General features: G+C 42.4%; 1 protein-coding gene across 2 annotated transcripts in view; it reads left to right on the plus strand.

Annotated features, from left to right (window-relative positions):
• Window positions 1-2,304: 2,304 nt before the first annotated feature.
• cfap251 (cilia and flagella associated protein 251) overlaps window positions 2,305-23,358 on the plus strand; it is a 75,479-nt gene continuing 54,425 nt past the window's right edge. The window contains exons 1-5 of one of the 2 annotated variants that reach the window (XM_080208312.1): window positions 2,305-2,345; window positions 6,032-6,583; window positions 9,993-10,214; window positions 11,633-11,773; window positions 22,328-22,437. In XM_080208312.1, the coding sequence (XP_080064438.1) occupies window positions 6,041-6,583; window positions 9,993-10,214; window positions 11,633-11,773; window positions 22,328-22,437 (1,016 nt within the window). In that variant the 5' untranslated portion in view covers window positions 2,305-2,345; window positions 6,032-6,040. Of the gene's footprint in view, window positions 2,346-6,031; window positions 6,584-9,992; window positions 10,215-11,632; window positions 11,774-22,327; window positions 22,438-23,358 lie in introns of those variants that run through there. The other variant, XM_080208314.1, reaches the window with a different exon arrangement.

Here is a 23,358-nt window from a genome sequence, read left to right on the forward strand (position 1 = left end):
TGAGGAAAGCGTATGGTATGTTAGCCTTCATAGGAAGAGGTATAGAATATAAGAGTAGGAGTCAGATGTTGCAGTTGTATAGAACGTTGGTTAGGCCTCACTTGGAGTACTGCGTCCAGTTCTGGTCGCCGTACTACCGGAAGGATGTAGAGATCCTGGAGAGAGTGCAGAGGAGATTTACCAGGATGCTGCCTGGTATGGAAGGGCTGTCTTACGAGGAAAGATTGAATGAACTTGGGCTGTTTTCCCTTGAGAGACATCGGCTGAGGGGGGATCTAATAGAGGTTTATAAGATTATGAAGGGGATAGATAGAGTAAATGGTGGTAAGCTTTTTCCGCTATTAGAAATGGATAGAACGAGGGGTCACGGGCTTAGGGTGAGGGGGGCTAGGTATAAGACAAATATTAGAGGGCAGTTTTTCACGCAAAAGGTAGTGGGGGTGTGGAATGCACTGCCGAGTAAGGTGGTGGAAGCAGGCACGCTAGGGTTGTTTAAGAGTCACTTAGACAGCCACATGAGCAGGCTACATATAGGGGGATATAGTAGGCCTTACTAAACATTGTAGGCTTGGGAATACGTTTTGCCTCAGGATGTTACAGTCTTTGCCTGTTTAATAATGAATTTTTTTGTCTCCACAGGCATTTAAGTCCAGCAAGGGGCATGCATGCGGCAGGTTGTAGTGGGCTGCTCTTGGACGTTGCTTCGGGAGTTGCCTATTGCTTCATGTCGTTAGTGTGCTTAAACTGGACCATCTCGAGGGCAACATGACAGCTCAGAGACTATCTCTGTTGCTGTGCGGACACATGGATTTGGGCCTGTGTCTGTGGGAGTTTGCACGTTCTCCCCGTGGTTGCGTGGGTTTCCTCCGGGTGCTCCGGTTTCCTCCCACATCCCCAAAGATGTGCTTTTAGGCTGATTGATTGGGTACTAAATTGTCCCTAAATTGGACCTCCCTGATCCTCGCACATTAGGCGTAGACTAAAATCACGAATAAGGACACTGAGACAGTGGGACGGCAGCGCGGGCTCGTTGGGCCGAAGGGCCTGTTTCCCGTGCTGTGTTGTTCTTTGTTGTTTTTGTTCTGATTTTAGCTTCTCTGCTGTTTGGCCATTCACACCCTTTATTCTCTCTATGGACAGCCATTAGTAGCCTTTTCCCCAGTTTCTGTGGCTATGACTCATCTTTCATTCTCTCACCCCTGCAGTATAAATATTTCCTACTTTCTATGCTTTCTGGCTTTGACAAAGTGTCATCTAGACTCAACGTCAGCTCTTTTCACTCCTTACAGATGCTGCCAGACCTACAGAGATTTCCTAATATTTTCTCTTGTGGTAAATAAAAGAACTATTTCATATTTATTTTAGCAAAATCTAATTACATATTGTGTGGCTGTTTTTAATTGCCGTTGTGAGAATATTGTGTAAGATGTAAATGTTGCACTTTGTCTTTTAAAATTGATATGACCTATTGCAAAATATATAACGAAAATGCAAGAAGTAATATTGACTTCACAGTTTTGTAGAGAATTGAAAGATTCTCTTAACTACAGAAGGTTATTGATATCTGTTGCATCTTATTATCTCTGATTAACACGATCTGTGCTTCCAATTCTTTATTTCTAACAATGAATATTGGAAAATTTTCCATTTTAGTTATGTTGCTGGCTTATATATTTTCTAATTAATTGTATGAGCCTCTTCTGTGTCAATGCAGCATGTATAGGGAGCAGAATTTGCAACTAGGTATCATTTGCACTCACTGTTAAAACAATCAAACTCCTAACTTATACTGCTCTGAAAGTATAATAGAAATAAATAATTGGAAGTCAAGCCATAAAAAGTTACTCAAAAGTAAGAGACTATTTATTTGCAATCAACTTAAATGTAAACTGTATTTAAATTTTCCTTACATCTGATGTCACCATGACAAAGCAGTATATTTTGACTCTTCAAACAGTGAATATATATTCTCATGAAAACCATAATAGTTTAATACAAAATATCAAATTGGAGCAAATCCGCTCCAATTTGTATAGGTGGGGAATCATCAAATACTGAACATTTTACTTTAATCAATCATTTTTCTGATCTTTCTGTGAATCTTTCATTGGCAATTGGTATTTAGATAAGGATGGACAAGTGATTCTGTGTAAAGTAGTTGCCAGTGGCCCCTCAGCATGGATCTGATACATTGCTCTGTGCTGACACCCTGGGACATACGTCACAATAGGTCACCGTCCAACCGGCGTCCATGGCAACCGGTCCGTTGTTATTCGTATCCTAGCAACAGACTGAGCTGAGGCCTGGTCGGGAGAGGCTGTGTTTTTAAGGTCAGAACCCAACAGGTAAGCGCTGATTATTTCCAAAGCGAGAGGGTCTTGCGGTACTGTTGTCTATTTAAATTACTCTCCATGTTACTGACGGCCAGGACCCCTCTCACCCAGCAACAGGACCGTGGCCCTTTCAATCTCTCACATAAGGAAATCAAGTCTAATCCTCTAATGTACTGCTTCCTGTTTGGGTAACGCTGCATTTTTACTATATTTGTATTTACTTTCCCTAAACGAAACCCCTAAGGGAGAGGAGAGGCAGTGTCAATGGTGGTAATGTCAGGGGACTAGTAACCCAGGTTAATATTTGGGGGACAGGAGTTTTAATCCCACCATGGCAGCTGATGGAATGTAAATTCAGTTATTGAACTTAGAACTAAAAAGCTGGGCTCGAGAATGCCCTCCCTCAACCTTCTTTCATCTTCCTCTGTAGAACTTCGACTAAACTTTTGTGCTTGTGCCCTCATATCTCCTTAAGTGGCTTGGAAAAAATAATATTTGCTGACACTTATGAAATGCCTAGGGTTGCTTTGTTTTAAAGGTGTTATATAAATACACAAAGTATACTTTCCTTTTTAAGGATAACAACAATATGTTCCTACCGAAGTCCATTGCAATATATTTTTACTCCTCAATGTTGTCCTAATTAGCTTGCCACCTTTCAACTTCAATGTGTTTGAGCTCATTGAAAATTCTGCTGCCTGTACCCTAACTCCCAACGTGCCCTGTGCTTGCATACCTACATTGTCCCTGATCTCGAGATACCTCAGTTTTGAAGTTCTCATTCTCAAGGTGAAATCCCTCCATCTCTTACCTCTTTCTATATGAGCTTGAAAGTGGGAAGGCTTAATGTTCTCTGAACTCAGCGCTGCACATTCTTTGAACTCAATAGTATGAGTTCTGTTTGTTCTTTACTCACTGATGTCAGTACAATGGGCTTTGAAGCCTATTAGAAAGTGACCGACTAGAATGAGTAATTTGACCCAATCTGTTTGGTTCCCTTGGAAAGCAATATATAGCCATCAGAAATCAAATCCAACCTATTTGTGGTATGAATGCTGCCCATCTATTAATTATTTGTGATGCACAACAATCTGTGGCAGAAACACTGTGGGGGAATTGTAATATTGATGAAAATGTGGATTTAGGTGTGGGCAGGGCTTAAATTTGATGAAAGTGACAGGGTACATTCTCTGGGTGCTGAATCTCTGGAATCCTCTTCCGCAAGGGGTAATGGAGGCTGGATCATTAGAAATATTTAAAATGCAGGTTGCTAAATATTTGATAGATCAAGGAATAGGGAGTTCTGGGGAAATGATACAGAAAAGGAGTTGAGGCTGGCATAGATGAGCTACAATCATATTGAAATATAGGGCAAACTTGAAGGGCCTGGTGGTTTTCTAATTGTGTTTAAATAGGGCAGTTTTGGCTGCATGTGTGTAACCTCTCGAGAGGCAGGCTGTGATTTGAATGTGTAAACAAGAATATTCCAATGCTGTTTAAATGGCCATTTACATGTGCCAGCACATGCAAAGGTTCTCTGTGAAACTTACATTGAACCAAGGGGAGAAGAACCTGCTGAGTTTATCCAGCATTTTCTGTTTTTACTTCAGATTTCCAGCAACCACAGTACTTTGCTTTTATTAAGGTGAGAAGAAACTGCATTTAATGGAAATCTGAAGTAAAAGAAATGGTGGAAATATTTAGTGAACCAAATAGCATTCTTGGAGAGAGAGAAGTAAAGCTAACAGGCCTGATCTTACAGGGATTAGAATCACTGTTGGATTGCCATTTCATTCCTTTTTCTGTTTTAAGATGGAGCTCCATATTTCTGGTCCGGGCTTCCAAATGGGGTCAGTTCAAAAATGCATCCCTCAGAACTACACCATGACCAGTCAAAGGCCAGAAATTCTTCTTTGCTGTCCACACCACTGGAGGAATGTGGTACCTATTGGCAATGTACCCACCTGAGGCCCAGGATAGTGAGGATCCTCGTCACAGATGAGTGAGGGAAGATGGGGGTCATGAAGAGGGGATCACTAGCTACGTGGAGAAAAGAAAGGGCACATACGTGGCTATTAGCAGTCCTTTTCATTCTGAGCACCAGGTGCCTTGATCAAGTGCTGTGCCTGATAATGAGGGATCCTTCCAGTAGCCCATTCTTCCTGTGTGGTGACAGCCTGTCTGTCAAAGGTTGAATGCCAATAGTGATGGGATGAGGCCCTTAAATAGGTGATACTGAGCCACTTAACGGCCTCAGCTGTCATTGGGGTGGGAAAGCAGTCTACTAGCTTTCCCACCTGAGGCTTAATTGGGCAGAGGCAGAAAGACAATGGTGTCCCCCACCTTATGCCCAATTAAGTGCCCTCCATAGGGAATGGTATTAAATTCCACCCATTGATTCCCTAGATCAGCAATGGCTGACATCATGGCTGCCTAGGTTGCAGCTTAATCAAAGACCAAGAGCAACATCAACAACCTGCCATCAAGAGACAGCAAAATTCAATATTTCATTATTCTTTCATGGAATTTGAGTATTTGACAAGGCCAGCAGCTGTTTGTCCATCCTTAATTGCTCTTGAGAGCTGCCTTCTTGAACTGCTGCAGTCCGTCTTGTATAGATACATGCACAGGGAAATTCAGATTTTTAACCTAGCAACAAAGAGGGAATGGCATTATAGTTTCAAGTCAGGATGGTGTGTGGCTTGAAAGAGAGCTTGCAGATGGTGGTGTTCCCATGTGTCTGCTGCCCATGAGTGACTATTCATGAACCAGGGTGGACAGGCAGAGGGTCAGCTTACTTTATCTCTCAGAATAGCAGTGTTCCCAGCAGTTTGGTGCTGCCTGGTTTCTGTGGGCCACTAGAAAATCTGCTCCTGGCTGGACCTAGTGACTGTGCATTGTCATTAATTGTGAAAGTGGCCACTGCCATCGTCAGAATCATATCTAGAATCTCCCAGTTGATTTCATATAAATGCAGGCTACTGCTGGATTGTTTCTCAGGGCTGGCAATTATGTAGACCTCAGAAGTGGTGACACCAGTCAGAATGGATTGCTACTCAGGTTTACATTTGGGCTGGCTCCCAAGGGTTCATCAATTATTGCTGTTATGATCTTGGAAGATCCAGTTGGTGACTATAGAATCTCCACAGTGCAGAAGGAGGCCATTCAGCCTATCAAGTCTTCATCAACCCTCCAAAATGGCACTTTACCTAGCCCCACTCCTCCACCCTATGTCCTTAACCCAGCACATTGATCTTTGCTAATTCATCCCTGAACATCTTTGGACAGTAAGGGGCCAATCCTCACAACCTGTGTACGTATTTTGGATAGTGGGCGGAAACTGGAGCACTGGCAGACATAAGAATGTGCAAACCCAAGGCTGGAATTGAACCCGGGTCCTTGGTGCTGAGAGGCAGCAGTGCTAATCACTGTGCCACCGTGCTGTCTGGTAACAAATGTAACCAGTAACATTTTGTTTAAAGTAGACAAAGTTTGAGATCCAAGATACAATTAAAAGAATAAAGCTACACAAACTTGACTATGCAAGGTCAGAAAGATAAGACAATTTACAACATCTAGTTCAAGTTAATCATGAATGTTAGAATATGTCATACTCACTGACTTTTAATGGTATACTGAGGTTGATGATTTGTCATTTGGGGAATTGTAGACTAATCTGTGACATTTCTTTTATTCAGTTATTAAACATGGCTGAAACTGAACAGGATCTGACTGAAGATGCACCAGGCGGAGATGCAGAGGTACTGGCTGAGGATCCTCAAGAACTACCTAAGAATGTTGAAGAACCTTCTGATCAAGAGGAAGATTTGCAGCCAGAGGAATCACCTCCAGGTGAAATTCAGCTTTCCCCTGGCCCTGAAAATGCCACAGAGAATGACAGTATTTCAGCTCCTGAAGATACAGGAGAGCTAACTACTGATAATCTGATTGTAAGTGCGAGCCCAGTAAGTGAGGCCAGTCACAGTAATCAACTACAGGATGGAGTGGTCATTGAAGGTCCAGAAACAATCAGCGATGCAGGGCAATCATTGCTTCCATCAGGTGATGATGAAACTCAGTCAGTTGAAAGAAAGGTGCACGATTTTGGAGAACAATTGGAAACTGAAGAACAAACAGATCAGGTGCAAGCAGAGGTTCTTTCACCAACACTAATCGATGCTCCGCCTCCGATTGCCCCCCTAACTTGTTCAGAAATAAAAGGTATCTCAGCGTCTCAGAATACAGGACAGGTAGATATTAATAATGATATTGCAGGCGTTATTTACTTTTTAGTTTCCTTTAAATGACACTTAATACTGTGCATATAATCAGAGTGCCCCCCCCGACCCCATGCACTCCTGAAAGTGCTGTTATTTTGCCAACTTGCAGCTAAAGTTCAAATCCTTTAGAAAGTTTCCTAAAATTTGGAATTAATATTTTAATCTTTCTATTTTTTTACGGGAGGTTTCATATATAAAGACTAGTAAGAATATCAAACCATTGGAGTTTACAGAGCAGAAGGGGTCATTTGACTGCCTGCATCTGTGCCATCACTTTCCAGAGTGAACCAAAACTGTTTCCATTGTCCTGTACTCTCCCCATACCATTGTATGCTACTTTGTTTCAAATTGTAATTAAGCATTGTTCAGCAAAAAGAATTTGCACTGTTGAAAAACTGTACATGTATGTGCATTTGTGATGATCTGAAAAATGTTACAATATTAGTTTAGTGACAGTGTAAAACACTGCTGTTAACTACTTCTGTTCCAACTGATATTGTTAAATGTGTTGGCCTACCACTTTTTTTGGTAAAATTATTTGCTGTATTAGCTGAAAAACAAAGAAAGCTGTTTAAACTCTGGTATAAATTGCAATCATTTGATGATGCCTAAATGGCATGTTATCATATAGCTTTCGGATAGTTCTGTACTGTATTTTCCATTGCATGCTTGCAATGGGAAAATCAAAAAAGAACCCCCTTCTGTACCATTGTGGTATTTAACTTCCCCATGGCACCCTATCTGTGTAATCAAAGAAAAATTTCCACTTAAAGGAAGTTTTATTTGGTGGACTAAGAATACGTATTGAGACCACTCAATGTATTTCACATTTCTCATTTTTGATTAGTTTAACTAATGAGCATAGTGAGCTGGTTTCTCAGCACAGGATTGGGTTTAGTACGAGCTAGTAGATTTTGCAGATCAACGCTTCAACAATAGTGCAAACATATTCCACGAATGGAATCTGGGGACACATAGGGTGAGAGTACAACAAAGAAGCCAGGATGGAAAATGTGGGTCGCACAATGTAGTGAGACAATTTTTTTTTAAGCAGCTTTTTGTTTTAGTTGCACCTATATATTAAAAATTCAAGTCGAGCATGCATATAATTATCACCAAGGAGACAGCTCAATTCTAAAGCAGTTCAGGTATTATTTAAAAATAACTCAATAACACTGTTCAGAAACATCAGCTTCTTGTACCCAATATATATTTGGCCTAGTCTGTGTTGACTCAACTTTGTAAAAGAATCAGTAACAGAACTTGAACTAGCACATGCTATAAAAGTAGCTTTATGTTTAATGGTATCTTTTTGTTCTTTTATCAATGCCCCCCTCCGCTTGGATATGGAAAATGTAGACTAGTATATTTAACGTTCCACAGATTTTTTTTCTGGTAGTTTGGAAATATTGAAAATTCTTTCAAAGCCGAAATTACACTTTTTGACAACACAATTTTCATTTTGCACCAAATTTCAGATTTTGAGTTTTCTGCATCATATACTGTTCAGTCAACATTTTTGCTATTGCAACTGCCATAGTGCTGTAACATCTATGCTATAGTTTATACTAAGAATAACAATGATGGAACATGTTATGGTGGCACAGTGGTATTGCTGCCTCAATTCCAGGTTCAGTTCTGGCCTGGGGTCTCTGTGTGGAGTTTACACATTCTCCCCATGTCTGTGTTGAAATTTCCTCTGGATGCTCCAGTTTATTCCCACAATAGGAAGTCTCACAACACCAGGTTAAAGTCCAACAGGTTTATTTGATAGTAAATGCCACTAGCTTTCGGAACGCTCTCACCTGACGAAGGAACAGCGTTCTGAAAGCTTGTGGTGTTTACTATCAAATAAATCTGTTGGACTTTAACCTGGTGTTGTGAGACTTTTTACTGTGTTTTTACCCCAGTCCAATGCTGGCATCTCCACATCATTATTCCCACAGACCAAAGATGTGCGGGTTAAGTGGATTGGCCATGCTAAATTGCCCCTTAATCTTTTAAGATGTATAGGTGAAATGGATTAGCTTCAGACAAATATTTCATACCTTACCAACTTGCAACAGATCTAATATTTTATTCTGACCTGTGAGAATCACCTGTAAAGGTGTACACGTGTGTGTGTGTGTATGTGTGTGTGTGTGTGTGTGTGTGTGTGTATGTTTTAATTGAGCTGAGAAAAGATAACTGAGACATTTGTCTGAAAGAGTTGAGGGAAAGAGTAAAGATGCTATATGTATTCATTTGTAAGGAAGCTTTCCATGTCACATCATTTATAGGTAAATAGATTAAGTTTAGACATTTGCGTTAGGAGATACAAAGAGATCTGTTGTTTTAAGTTGTTGCATTTTAAAGTGAAATTAAAGTTTTTGACAGCTTGCAGAGGTTTCAGAAGTAAAGAAGAGGGAGTTATTTAATTGTCTTTGACCCAGAAGTGGAGGTCATAATAAATCATGCAAGATTTTTATGTTTTGGAAAAGTTAAGTTCAAAGAAGTGCTGAGGCTAATGGACTCACAGAACAATGGAAAAAAGAATATTTAAGGAGAGATGTCTAAAGCTTAGTATTGATTGTGTGAAAAAGACCTGCTGGAAACAGCTCTGGGTTGGAAGAGTGCAGCTAGAATCAGCCACCCAGTCCAAGTTTTGAGGCTGTAAAAATCAATCTTGTCCTGAAGTCATTTGTTTCTAGAACAGAATGGAAGAGAGTTTGAGAGGTTGTGTGGTATGTCTTATTGAAGTGATAGTGATTTTTGCTTTGGAGTAATATTATTGAATTTTTATGCTTAAACAACGATAAGGCAGTGTTGCTTGGGTGGTGTTTACTCGTAGGTTTGATCAGATAGGGAGTCTTTTTGGGGGTATGTTTTGAATGACTAATTTTAACTGTGTAACTATAATCTTGTGTGAGTAAATGTTCTTCTTGTTAGTTTTAAAATCCCAAAAGTGTTACTGGATTTCATGCTGCTGAGATTAGTATGTTTTCTTCTTATGGCCCAGTTAGCCAAGTTTTCCCTCTGGACTGTGGTTTGCTTGGCAATTAACATCCGTTGTGGTCATAATGCATTATACAGAATGTTTATATACTCTGTTTAATGTAATACTTTGTTTTCAATGATTAGTTCATTCAAGTTAAAGTTTTATATTGTGATGTTAACAATAATAATTTCAGATTTTATTTTGACCAATCGTATTGAGAATGTCAGGGTACTTGAAATTTGTAATAGAACTTGAGTCTGATTTGTAATTATTTTCACATTTGTATTGTTTGAAAAGTTATCTATTCTGTAAAAAAATTAACAGATGTAACAGATTATGATCACCTTTACAGAATGGTTGAGTATGGTCCATTAATTTTATTTTGTCTTGCATCTAATGAAGGATGGGCAAGGTGCAGATAGTAATGAAGCAGATGGACAAATGCGCATTATCTCAGCCCCAGCAAGATTACGTCCTGATATTGCGTTCTGCGTACCTAATGCATTAATTAATGATCTGTGCAGCTGTATAGATCCAATGTCAGGCCTAGATTCATCTATGGTTGAGACTTCTATCTGCGACACTGTGTTTGAAGAAAACTCCTACATTAAACAAAATTCTTTGGTAAGAAATTATTTTGTTATTACCATCTGAAATTAATTTGTTCAACAACAAAGAATATTGCCTATCATCCCTTACACTCATTTACTTGTCTCCACTTTTACATTTTACTTCCATACCATGCACTATTCCCCAATCAAATGAACTGAAAATTATTTCCAAAACTTTGTTGATGCTGTTCTTTAAGAAGCCAGAAGGAGATATATGAGGGTCTTTAGTGAATTTTCTTTTGGAAATTGCCCAGCTGAGATGGGGAACTGATCAGATGGGAAATCATAGAACATAGAACAGTACAGCACAGTACAGGCCCTTCGGCCCTCAATGCTGTGTCAAGCTATGTCTAAACCCAAGATCAAGCTATCCCACTCCCTATAATTCTGGTGTGCTCCATGTGCCTATCCAATAACCGCTTGAAAGTTCCTAAAGTTCCTATTTCCTTATGTAATTCATGGTTTTTCCATCATCATGACACATGACACTATTCAAAATAAATCATGGGATTTTTCTGTGTCCTGAGCAATATCTATCCCAAAACCAAAAATAGTTTAGGAGGTGTTAGTGAGAGCTTGTGCACAATTGTTTCCTATACAACAACAATGACTACACTTCAAAAGCAATCCACTGACGTTTTGGGCATGAATGCAAGTTCTATGAATGCAAGTTCTTCTTATACAAGTACAGCTCAGTATATGCTTTCTTTTATCTACCCTACCCTATGCACTTGTACTTTAAGTGCTTCCGTCATTTTGCCCCTTAATCTGCAATGCCGTAATGAAAAACATTTGGGACAAGATTCTTCAGCCTCCCATCTAGGTATTTCACCCTGGCAAGGGGGTGGTGCCACTTTTAATGGGAATTCCCACTGACATCACGCCGTGCCTACAGGAAACCCATGGGCAGGGATGTGCTGCTGACAGGACTGGAGAATCCCACCAGCACGAACGGCCAGAGAATTCTGGCCTAGATTACGGCACAGTGGCACAGCTGCCTCACAGTGCCAGGGACCCGTTTGACTCCCAGCTTGGGTCACTATCTGTCTGGATAATGCACATTCTCCCCATGTCTGCGTGGGTTACCTCCGGGTGCAAATCGTGGTTGTAAATTCATGTTGGTACTGTGCCACTATAATCTCATGTCCCTAACATCTTACCTCACCACTTTAACAGTGACAAACAAATGAATTTTACTTCACTTTAGTCTTGGTAAATCATTGTTATGTAAGGTATTATCGAAAATGTGCGACTGAAAATTTATGTTTGCTCTCGAGGTATAGACATATAAAGTTAAAATATTTATTCACTCATTGTGACTTCAACATAATATTAACTGTTGTATAATATAATTGTTTCATACCTGGAAGGCATATAAATCATTTACATACAAAAATCTAAAGATAGAACAGTTTTGTTTTCTTTTACCAGAACTTAGTGTGGTCCTTTGGAATAAACCACGATACTCCAGTGCATGCTCTACATATTGATAACCGGAGGTTAATCCTTTATGCCTCTTCACACACTGCAGTTATGAACAATTTTTCAATTACCCGTCAGCACCTCTTACAGGTAGGTAATATTTGGTAGAGCTTTCTTTCTCTTTTATCAAGTATTTTGAAGGGAGGTGGAGGTTCATGCAGAGCAGAAACACCAGCATAGAAACTTAGTTCTAATGTGTTGTTACTGTGTTGTAACATTCTATATGATTCTGTATAATTCTTCACAAAAACTTTTAATTTTTGGGAAACAGTATAGCGCAGGAACAGGCCTATCGGCCCATCAAGTCTGTGCCGACACAGATGCCTGGATCTAATATTTAATATTTTCTTCTCTCTATGTGGTCCATATCCCTCTATTCCCTGCCTATTCATGTATCTATCCAGATGCCCCCTTGAACGTTGTTGTTGAATCTGCTTCCACCAGCTCTTCCAGCAGCACGTTCCAGGCACTCACATCCTCTGTGAGGAAAAACTTGCCCCTTACATCTCTCTTAAACTTTCCCCCTCTCACTTTCAACCTAAGCTCCCAAGTAACTGACTTTTCAACCCTGGGAAAAAGACTCTGACTATCCAGTCTATCCAAGCCTGTCATAATCTAGTAAATCTCTATCAGGTGCCCCCCTCATCCTCTGATACTTAAATGAAAACAATTCAAGTTTGTTCAATCTTTCTTTGTGGTCTATTATCCTTCAAACCAGGGAACATCCTGATAAATCTCATCTGCACCCTTTCTTATGCATCAACATCCTTTCGGTAATGCAGCAACTAGAATTGTACACAGTACTCCAAATGCAGCCTAACCAAAGTCTTATACAGCTCCAACATGATTTTCCAATTCTTATACTCAACACCCTGACCAATGAAGGCCAAGATGCCATATATCTTCTCAACTATCTTGTCCACCTGAAGTTGCCACCTTCAGGGAACTGTGGATCTGAACACCTAGATCCCCCTGTAGGCTAATATTTCTAAGGGCTCTACCATTTACTGTATACTTCCCTTCCAAATCACATCACTGCTCATTTGTTCATGTTAAATTCCATCTGCCATCTTTTGGCCCAGGTCTCCAGCTGATTTATATCCTGCTGGATCCTCTGACAATTCTCCTCACTATCCACTACTCCCTGAATTTTTTTATCATCTGCATATATACTAATCAAGCCACCTACGTTTTCCTTATATATATAAAACAACAGAGGCCCCAGCACTGATCTTTGTGGAACACCGCTTATCACAGACCTCCAGTTAAAAAAGAGCAAAGTTAGAGCTCAAGGAGTAAAAGGCACAGTAGCAGCATGACGAATGACAGGTACAGCATAGTGGCTAATGGATGTTTTTCAGACTGGAGGAAAGTTTGTAGTGGTGTTCCCCAGACATCAGTGTTGTGACCCTTGCTTTTGTTTATGTAATATATTAATGAGCTAGACAATGGTGTACAGGACATGATCTTGATATTTGTGAATAAAAAACTTGGAAGCATTGTGAATTCAGAGGAAGGTGGTACAGAACTTCAAAAGAGCATAGACATATCAGGCAGATGAGTGGAAATTGAAATTCAATTTGTAGAAATGTGGACTGGTTTATTTTGGTGGGAAGCATGTGAAGGGATAATATTAAATGGTACAATTCTAAAGGTAAGGGCATGTGAGGGAATTTTTTTTTATCCAGAGGGTGATGACAGTCTGAAATGCGCTGCCTGGGAACGTGGAGGAGGGTGGGGTTGCCTCACATCCTTTAAAAAGTACCTGGAATAGCACTTGGCACGTCATGACATTCAGGGCTGTGGGCCAAATGCTGGCAGATGAGATTCGGTGGGAGTTCAGGTGTTTCTAATGTGTTGGCGCAGTCTTGATGGGCCAAAGGGCCTCTTTTGTGCTGTATGATCCTATGATTCTATTCCACTGCTACTGTCTGCTTTCTATGTCCAAGACAGTTTTGTATCCATCTTACCAGTTCACCTTGAATCCCATATGATTTCACTTCCTGCACCAGCCTCCCATGAGGAACCTTATCGAAGGCTTTACTAAAGTCCACGTATACAACATCCACTGCCCTGCCCTGGTCAATTTTTTTATAATTTCCTCAAAGAACTCAGTCAAGTTCGTGAGACACAACCTCCCCTTCGCAAACCCATGCTGCTTTTGTTAATAAGTCTATTCTCTTCCAGATATGAGTACATTCTGTCCCTAAGAATCTTCTCCAATAATTTCCCCACCATTGATGTAAAGTTCAGAGGCCTGTAATTTCCTGGATTGTCTCTTCTGCCCTTCTTTAATAGGGGAACAGTGTTAGCTACTCTTCAATGCTCTGGTACCTCATCCGTGGCTAAAGAGGATACAAAGATGTTGGCCAAGGCCTCAGCAATTTCTTCCCTCTCCTCTCTCAGTATTCAGGAGGCAGACCCTATCTGGCCTGGGGGACTTGTCCACCTTAATGTTTTTCAAAACCTCCAATACCTCCTCTCTTTTTATCTCAACATGTCCTAGAATGTCAACATCTTTCTTTCTACACTCACCACATCCTTCTCCTTTGTGAATACTGATGCAAAGTACTCATTAAGGACCTCACTCACCTCAACAGGTTCTACACACACATTCTCTCCACTGTCCTTGAGTGGACCTACCCTTTCCTTAGCTAACCTCTTTCTCCTTACAAAGAGCCTTAACCATTTTCAATTTCCTGAAATTTATGTATGCCTCCTTTCTTTTCACTAAGAACATAAGAACATAAGAAATAGGAGCAGGAGTAGGCCATCTAGCCCTTCGAGCCTGCCCCGCCATTCAATAAGATCATGGCTGATCTGTCGTGGCTCAGTTCCACTTTCCCGCCCTCTCCCCATAACCCTTAATCCCCTCTCTTATCAAAAACCCATCAACCCGCGTCTTAAAAATATTTAGCGAGGCAGCCTCCACCACTTCAACGGGCAGAGAATTCCAGAGATTCACCACCCTTTGAGTGAAGAAGTTCCTCCTCAACTCCGTTCTAAACCGCCCCCCCTTTATCTTGAGGCTGTGCCCCCTAGTCCTACTGTCTTTTTTGAGCGGGAAGAGTCTTTCCACCTCTATCCTATCCATCCCATTCATCATCATATACGTCTCAATGAGATCTCCCCTCATTCTTCTAAACTCTAACGAGTACAAGCCTAGTTTATTCAGCCTCTCCTCATAGCTCAACCCCCTCAACTCCGGTATCAGCCTAGTAAACCTCCTCTGCACTCCCTCCAAGGCCAAAATATCTTTGCGCAGGTGCGGCGCCCAAAACTGCACACAGTACTCCAGCTGCGGCCTCACCAATGCCCTGTACAGCTGCAGCAAGACCTCCCTACTTTTATATTCAATCCCCCTCGCTATGAAGGCCAGCATCCCATTCGCCTTCCCGACCACATGCTGCACCTGCAAGCTGGGTTTTTGCGACTCATGCACAAGGACCCCGAGGTCCCTCTGCACCGTCGCCTGCTGCAGTTTTTCGCCATGTAAGTAATAGTCCTTCCTACCATTATTCCTACCAAAGTGGAGCACCTCACACTTGCCAACATTAAATTCCATTTGCCATTTCCTGGCCCATTCGCCCAGCCTATCTAGATCCTTCTGCAGACTCTCCACACCCTCCGCACAATTTGCCGTTCCCCCAATCTTGGTGTCATCAGCAAATTTCGACACCCTACACTCGGTTCCCTCCTCCAGATCATCTATATAAATGGTAAAAAGCTGAGGCCCCAGCACTGACCCCTGGGGCACTCCACTAGTCACCATCCGCCAATCCGAATAGCACCCGTTGACCCCCTCTCTCTGCCTCCTATTTGACAACCAATCCTCTATCCACGCTAACACCCTACCCCCAACTCCATGTCCCTCGAGCTTCTGCAATAACCTCTTGTGAGGTACTTTGTCAAACGCCTTCTGAAAATCCAGAAAGACCACATCCACCGGCTCTCCTCTATCCACCGCCCTAGACACATCCTCATAGAACTCCAGTAAATTTGTCAGACACGACTTCCCTTTCATGAAACCGTGCTGCGTCTGCTCTATCAAGCAATTCCCTTCAGGATGGCTCGCAATTTCCTCCTTAATGACGGATTCTAACATTTTACCTACCACAGACGTTAAACTAACCGGCCTATAATTCCCTGCCTTTTGCCTGGCACCCTTCTTAAACAACGGCGTAACATTAGCCGTTTTCCAATCCTCCGGCACTTCCCCGGAATCCAGCGACGTCTGGAAAATAACCACCAAGGCATCCACTATCACCTCCGCCATTTCTTTCAGAACCCTCGGATGCATTCCATCCGGTCCTGGGGACTTGTCCACAATCAGCCCCTCCAGTCTGTCGAGCACCGCCTCGCTAGTAACAGTAATATCATTAAGACCCTCCAGTCCTACCACCTTTCCATCGCTAACACCCGGCAAATTATTCACGTCCTTCTCCGTGAAGACAGAAACAAAAAAGTTATTCAATACCTTAGCCATATCCCCATCCCCTACCACTAGGTCCCCTTTCTCATCCTCTAAAGGACCAACGTTCACCCTAGCCAGCCTCTTCCTTTTTATATATTTATAAAAACTCTTGCTATCCTTTTTTATATTAAGCGCTAGCCCAGCTTCATAGTTTCTCCTACCCTTCTTTATCTTACTCACAATCTCTCTTGTCACCTAGAGTTCCTGTATCTTGTCATCTTTATCCTTCATTTTACAGGGACATACTTATCCTGAATTGTTAACAACTGACTTTTAAAAGACTCCCACATGTCAGATGTGGATTTACCCTCAAACAGCCACCCACAGTCTACATTCTCTCGTTCCTGCCTAATATTGTCATAATTAGCCTTTCCCTTGTTTAGTACTTTCACTCTAGGACTATTTCCATCCTTTTCGACAAGTGTCTTGAAACTTATAGAATTGTGATCGCTGTTCCCAAAATGATCCCCATTGAGACATCAATCACCTGTCATTTCCCAGAACCAAGCCTAATATAGCCCCTTTCCGAGTTGGACTATCTACATATTGCCTCAAGAAGCACTCTTAGAACACTGAACAAACTCTGCCCCACCCAAGTCCCTGCATTAAAGAAATCTCAGTCTATGTTGGGGAAGTTAAAGTTGCCTATCACAACAACCCTGTTCCTTCACTTCTCACTGGCTGTTGAGAGGTCTGTTGTACAACCCCAACAGTTTGGTTGCACCGCTCCTCTTCCTGAACTCTATCCATATGGCCTCATTGCATGATCCCACCAAAGTGTCCTCCCTCTGTATAGCTGTGACATTCTCCCTAATCAGTTAAGCAACACCCCACCTTTTTTTGTCACCCTTTCTATCTTGCCTGAAGCATCTAAATCCTGGAATGCTAAAATGCCAGACTTGCCCTTCTTTTATCCAAGTCTCTGTAATTGCCACAACATCATAGTTCCATGTGGTAATCCAAGCTTTAAGTTCATCCGCCTTACCTGTCATACTTCTTGCGTTAAAGCAAACACATCTCAGTCCATCTGCTCTGTCATGTTTTATACATTCTCCCTGTTTTATTTCGCTTAGCCTTACTGGACTCATTCAATGAGTTCTCCACAGTCTCTGTACTCTGTACTGTGGCCCTTTTTGATTTTTGTCTTTGGTTTCTCTGCCTTCCATTTTTCCTCTTACTGTTTCTGTCTCCACTTTACTTCCCTCTGACTTCCTGCACCAGTTCCCATCCTTCTGCCACATAACAAACACATAAAGACTCATAACAAATAGCGCTGGCTGGTCTTGATTAAACTGTACATGTCCAAATGCTCATTCTGCATTCTAAGAGTTTGCCCACAACGAAGGCTGGACTTAGTCCTACTATTGTGGCATCCACCAGAGTTGTTAGAGATTGGCATGGGTCTGTGATGTAGGCTTGTTGCAGTTTCATATGGCAAGGCAAGTCAGGAAGCTCCTATCACCTGATGGCCGTTCTGGAGCTGACATTATATTTAGAGGACAGTCAGGCCTATGTTATAGTTGGAAAATATCTTTTTCAGAAAACTTTGGATTTTAAATCTCCAGCATCCAAATTTCTGTTTCTTCAGCATAAATAGACATTCCAAAAGCCCAGGGAGAAGACCCTTCCACCGTCACACAAGATCATTGGTGATAGCAACTAATTTAACTAAGGTCTGAGATGTCACAGCCCAGCCAGCACATCTCCTTCAGCATTTCAGGATGAAGAAAGACAGGGTAGATAATTTACATTCTGTCACTACCTCCTTTTCATCATTGTCAGCCTCCTAAATGTCCACAACTTAGAGACTCAGATTTGTGACATTTAGGTTGGCCCCTCTGTAACTCAGTTTTGCACTGGTCTCAGTACTTCTTAATTCTGAATTTCCTGCCTGAGGTTTTGCCCCAAATCAGCTCAGTAAGTTTTTACAATCCAGTGCAATGTGTGACTCAGTCTCCCAGAAGTCCAAGGGACTCTCACTGCATATGTTACCAAAGGCATGAGAGATTTGAGTGAATTTCACTAAATTCAGGAGGCAAGATGAATTTGCCTTGGGTTACATTTAAATTATGTGCAAGTGGACGATTAATGATATTATTGAGCTTCCTGCTGCTAATGGGTGAATTTTCCATTTTGTTACCTTCCTGCCACTGACTTAACTGCTTAAAGTTTTCCCACCACTGGGACTCTGATGCTTGGTCTCCTGTACAATTCTCCATGCCAACTTGCTCACAGTAGTGAGCTCCACAAAATCCAGGCCCATATAGATGGATTGGTCTGTGGTTACCCACCTTGTTCTTCTCTTTTTCTTCAACAAGAATATAACTTAAATGCATCCGAGGGTCCTGAAAGAAATGGCGGAGGTGATAGTGGATGCCTTGGTGGTTATTTTCCAGACGTCGCTGGATTCCGGGGAAGTGCCGGATGATTGGAAAACGGCTAATGTTATGCCGTTGTTTAAGAAGGGTGCCAGGCAAAAGGCGGGGAATTATAGGCCGGTTAGTTTAACGTCTGTAGTAGGTAAAATGTTAGAATCCGTCATTAAGGAGGAAATTGCGAGGCATCTTGAAGGGAATTGCTTGATAGAGCAGACGCAGCACGGTTTCATTAAAGGGAAGTCGTGTCTGACAAATTTACTGGAGCTCTATGAGGATGTGTCTAGGGCGGTGAATAGAGGAGAGCTGGTGGATGTGGTCTTTCTGGATTTTCAGAAGGCGTTTGACAAAGTACCTCACAAGAGGTTATTGCAGAAGGTCGAGGGACATGGAGTTGGGGGTAGGGTGTTAGCGTGGATAGAGGATTGGTTGTCAAATAGGAGGCAGAGAGTGGGGGTCAATGGGTGCTATTCGGATTGGCGGATGGTGACTAGTGGAGTGCCCCAGGGGTCGGTGCTGGGGCCTCAGCTTTTTACCATTTATATAGATGATCTGGAGGAGGGAACCGAGTGTAGGGTGTCGAAATTTGCTGATGACACCAAGATTGGGGGAACGGCAAATTGTGCGGAGGATGTGGAGAGTCTGCAGAAGGATCTAGATAGGCTGGGCGAATGGGCCAGGAAATGGCAAATGGAATTTAATGTTGGCAAGTGTGAGGTGCTCCACTTTGGTAGGAAGAATGGTAGGAAGGACTGTTACTTACATGGCGAAAAACTGCAGCAGGCGACGGTGCAGAGGGACCTCGGGGTCCTTGTGCATGAGTCGCAAAAACCCAGCTTGCAGGTGCAGCAGGTGGTCAGGAAGGCGAATGGGATGCTGGCCTTCATAGCGAGGGGGATTGAATATAAAAGTAGGGAGGTCTTGCTGCAGCTGTATAGGGCATTGGTGAGGCCGCAGCTGGAGTACTGTGTGCAGTTTTGGGCGCCGCACCTGCGCAAAGATATTTTGGCCTTGGAGGGAGTGCAGAGGAGGTTTACTAGGCTGATACCGGAGTTGAGGGGGTTGAGCTATGAGGAGAGGCTGAATAAACTGGGCTTGTACTCGTTAGAGTTTAGAAGAATGAGGGGAGATCTCATTGAGACGTATAAGATGATGAATGGGATGGATAGGATAGAGGTGGAAAGACTCTTCCCGCTCAAAAAAGACAGTAGGACTAGGGGGCACAGCCTCAAGATAAAAGGGGGGCGGTTTAGAACGGAGTTGAGGAGGAACTTCTTCACTCAAAGGGTGGTGAATCTCTGGAATTCTCTGCCCGTTGAAGTGGTGGAGGCTGCCTCGCTAAATATTTTTAAGACGCGGGTTGATGGGTTTTTGATAAGAGAGGGGATTAAGGGTTATGGGGAGAGGGCGGGAAAGTGGAACTGAGCAGCGACAGATCAGCCATGATCTTATTGAATGGCGGGGCAGGCTCGAAGGGCTAGATGGCCTACTCCTGCTCCTATTTCTTATGTTCTTATGTTTTGCATGTTTAGAGGATTTAATGAAAAAACTTTGCTATTCTTCTTTGCTGCGTTTCAACAATCTTGGTTACACACTAAGTCTAATGACTTAGCTGCCATAAATTCTGCTGAAATGTTCAAAAAATCCTTTGCTATAGCTTGTTCTTGGTTGTTTTTCCTCAAGTATACTTGTACTCTCCTCTCAACTATCATTTGTAAAAATCCATGAAAAGCATTTGTCTAATATCTTTATCATAGAATCCTACAGTGCAGAGGGAGGCCATTCAGCCCATTGAGTCTGCATTGACTCTCTGACAGAGTATCTTACCAGGCTATAACCCCAAGTATATGCCCTGTTAACCCTCCTACACATTTGGGACACTGGGGGGCAATTTAGCAATCAACCTAACCTGCACATTTTTGACTGTGGGAGGAAACAGGAGCACCTGGAGGAAACCCACACAGACATGGAGAGAATGTGCAAACTCCACACAGATAGTCACCAAGGCCGGAATTGAACCTGGGTCCCTGGCACTGTGAGACAGCAGTGCTAACCACTTTATCTTATCTTCCCCCTCCACAATTCCACTCCTTTCATCCATGAATGCTGCTACTTTCTCAATTATTTTTTAGAAAATAATTTATGACATAACCGTTAAGATGGTAATAACATTCAGTATTTAGGTAATTTCAGCTGAGTTTTGATACTGACTACATTTTTGTGTATATTATTCTACATTAACAATAATTAGTTTAGGACCATAGTAGTTATGTTACTGGACTATGAACCCAGAGGTTTGGACTGATGATCTGAAGACTTGAATCAAGTCCCACCACAACAGCTAGGGAATTTAAATTCAATTAATTAAATGAATCTGGAACAAATATGAAACTACCAGATAGATACAAAAACCCATCTAGTTTACTAATGTCCTTTGGGGAGGAAATTGGCCCACCTTATCGAATCTGGTCAATATATGACTCCTGGCCCATAGCAATGTAATTGACATTTGAATGCCCTCTGAAATGTCTTAACAAGCCATTTAATTGTAGAAGGATGGACAATAAATTTTGGCCTTGCCAGCGACACCCAAATTCCATAATTAAATGAAAAAAATAAATACCTGAGTGGCACTGTAAATTTAAAATCACTTACATAAGAACATAAGAAATAGGAGCAGGAGTAGGCCATCTAGCCCTTCGAGCCTGCCCCGCCATTCAGTAAGATCATGGCTGATCTGTCGCTGCTCAGTTCCACTTTCCCGCCCTCTCTCCATAACCCTTAATCCCCTCTCTTATCAAAAACCCATCAACCCGCGTCGTAAAAATATTTAGCGAGGCAGCCTCCACCACTTCAACGGGCAGAGAATTCCAGACATTCACCACCCTTTGAGTGAAGAAGTTCCTCCTCAACTCCGTTCTAAACCGCCCCCCTTTTATCTTGAGGCTGTGCCCCCTAGTCCTACTGTCTTTTTTGAGCGGGAAGAGTCTCTCCACCTCTATCCTATCCATCCCATTCATCATCTTATACGTCTCAATGAGATCTCCCCTCATTCTTCTAAACTCTAACGAGTACAAGCCCAGTTTATTCAGCCTCTCCTCATAGCTCAACCCCCTCAACTCCGGTATCAGCCTAGTAAACCTCCTCTGCACTCCCTCCAAGGCCAAAATATCTTTGCGCAGGTGCGGCGCCCAAAACTGCACACAGTACTCCAGCTGCGGCCTCACCAATGCCCTGTACAGCTGCAGCAAGACCTCCCTACTTTTATATTCAATCCCCCTCGCTATGAAGGCCAGCATCCCATTCGCCTTCCTGACCACCTGCTGCACCTGCAAGCTGGGTTTTTGCGACTCATGCACAAGGACCCCGAGGTCCCTCTGCACCGTCGCCTGCTGCAGTTTTTCGCCACGTAAGTAATAGTCCTTCCTACCATTCTTCCTACCAAAGTGGACCACCTCACACTTGCCACCATTAAATTCCATTTGCCATTTCCTGGCCCATTCGCCCAGCCTATCTAGATCCTTCTGCAGACTCTCCACACCCTCTGCACAATTTGCCGTTCCCCCAATCTTGGTGTCATCAGCAAATTTCGACACCCTACACTCGGTTCCCTCCTCCAGATCATCTATATAAATGGTAAAAAGCTGAGGCCCCAGCACTGACCCCTGGGGCACTCCACTAGTCACCATCCGCCAATCCGAATAGCACCCGTTGACCCCCACTCTCTGCCTCCTATGATTATTTTGTACCCCAGTTTTTTATGTCTTGTGTAATAAAATGTAATTTGTTCTCTAGGGTCATTGTAGTCCACTTTCATGTATAGCTGTGAGTGGGAATAGGAGATGGGTGGCAACAGCAGATCAAAGCTCCGAGAGTCTAGTCATTGTATGGGACACTTTCTCTGGGTAAGTTTGAGTGAATGATGATTAATTATTGAATTAATTCTATCTACCCCTGTGATAAAGGTATATTTTTTAGAAGTTATAATTTTAAATTACAGCTTTCAAAGTATTTTAATTTTGTTTCCTTTTCATTACTTTTCATCTCCACACATCCCTTGTGTTTAAGAGGACAAGAAACATCTTTCCAGGCCTCTGATAATTTTGCACTGTAACTGAACTGGTTTCTGAGAGTGACTCAGAGTAATTCTCCTTTTTCTTTTCCTCCATGCTTGTAGGGAAGCTTTTGGTACCAGAGTTAAGTGGCTGGCATTGCCAGCCAATAAAAAAAACATTTTGGATCATTACTGGCAAGAATCTGGGAACCAAGTAGTTTGTATTCAAGTCAACATTTTAAAAATAATGTTGCGCTCAAAAATGTAATAGAATTCTTTCACAAAGCTATTTTCTGATAGCCTTAAACTAGTTGGTGACAGCATGGTGAGCACTGCCAGGTGGGCACTACCAGTGTGCCAGGGCAATGCCAAGGGGTGAGGCCTGATTGGAGGCTATGCGGAGGGGGTTTTGAAGGGAGGAATGTGAAGAGAGGGGCTATGATGGGTGCAGCATGAAGGAGAGGCCAGGGAGAAAGGCAGGTTGGGGACCATGAAGAGTGTGCATGCTGGCAGTGATAAAAGGGGACCCTTTGGGATGGGCTCAATGCTGGCTATCCATGTCAGGGACGGTATGGGGAAAACATGCCTCCAATACTTTGGGAATGTGATGTCCATGTGGGGAGGGAGTGGAGTGCACTATGAGATGAGGGCGCCCTTTTCCTGAGGGACAATAGCAATCCGGTCTGTGCTGGACAGACTGACAAGGATCTCTCCAGTTTTTTCATCTTTAAGACACTAAATCATTATTTGGGAAAATTACACCCATTAATTT

The sequence above is a fragment of the Carcharhinus amblyrhynchos genome, chromosome 20, assembly GCF_965287045.1.
Source record: "Carcharhinus amblyrhynchos chromosome 20, sCarAmb.v2.hapA, whole genome shotgun sequence".
NCBI lineage: Eukaryota > Metazoa > Chordata > Chondrichthyes > Carcharhiniformes > Carcharhinidae > Carcharhinus > Carcharhinus amblyrhynchos.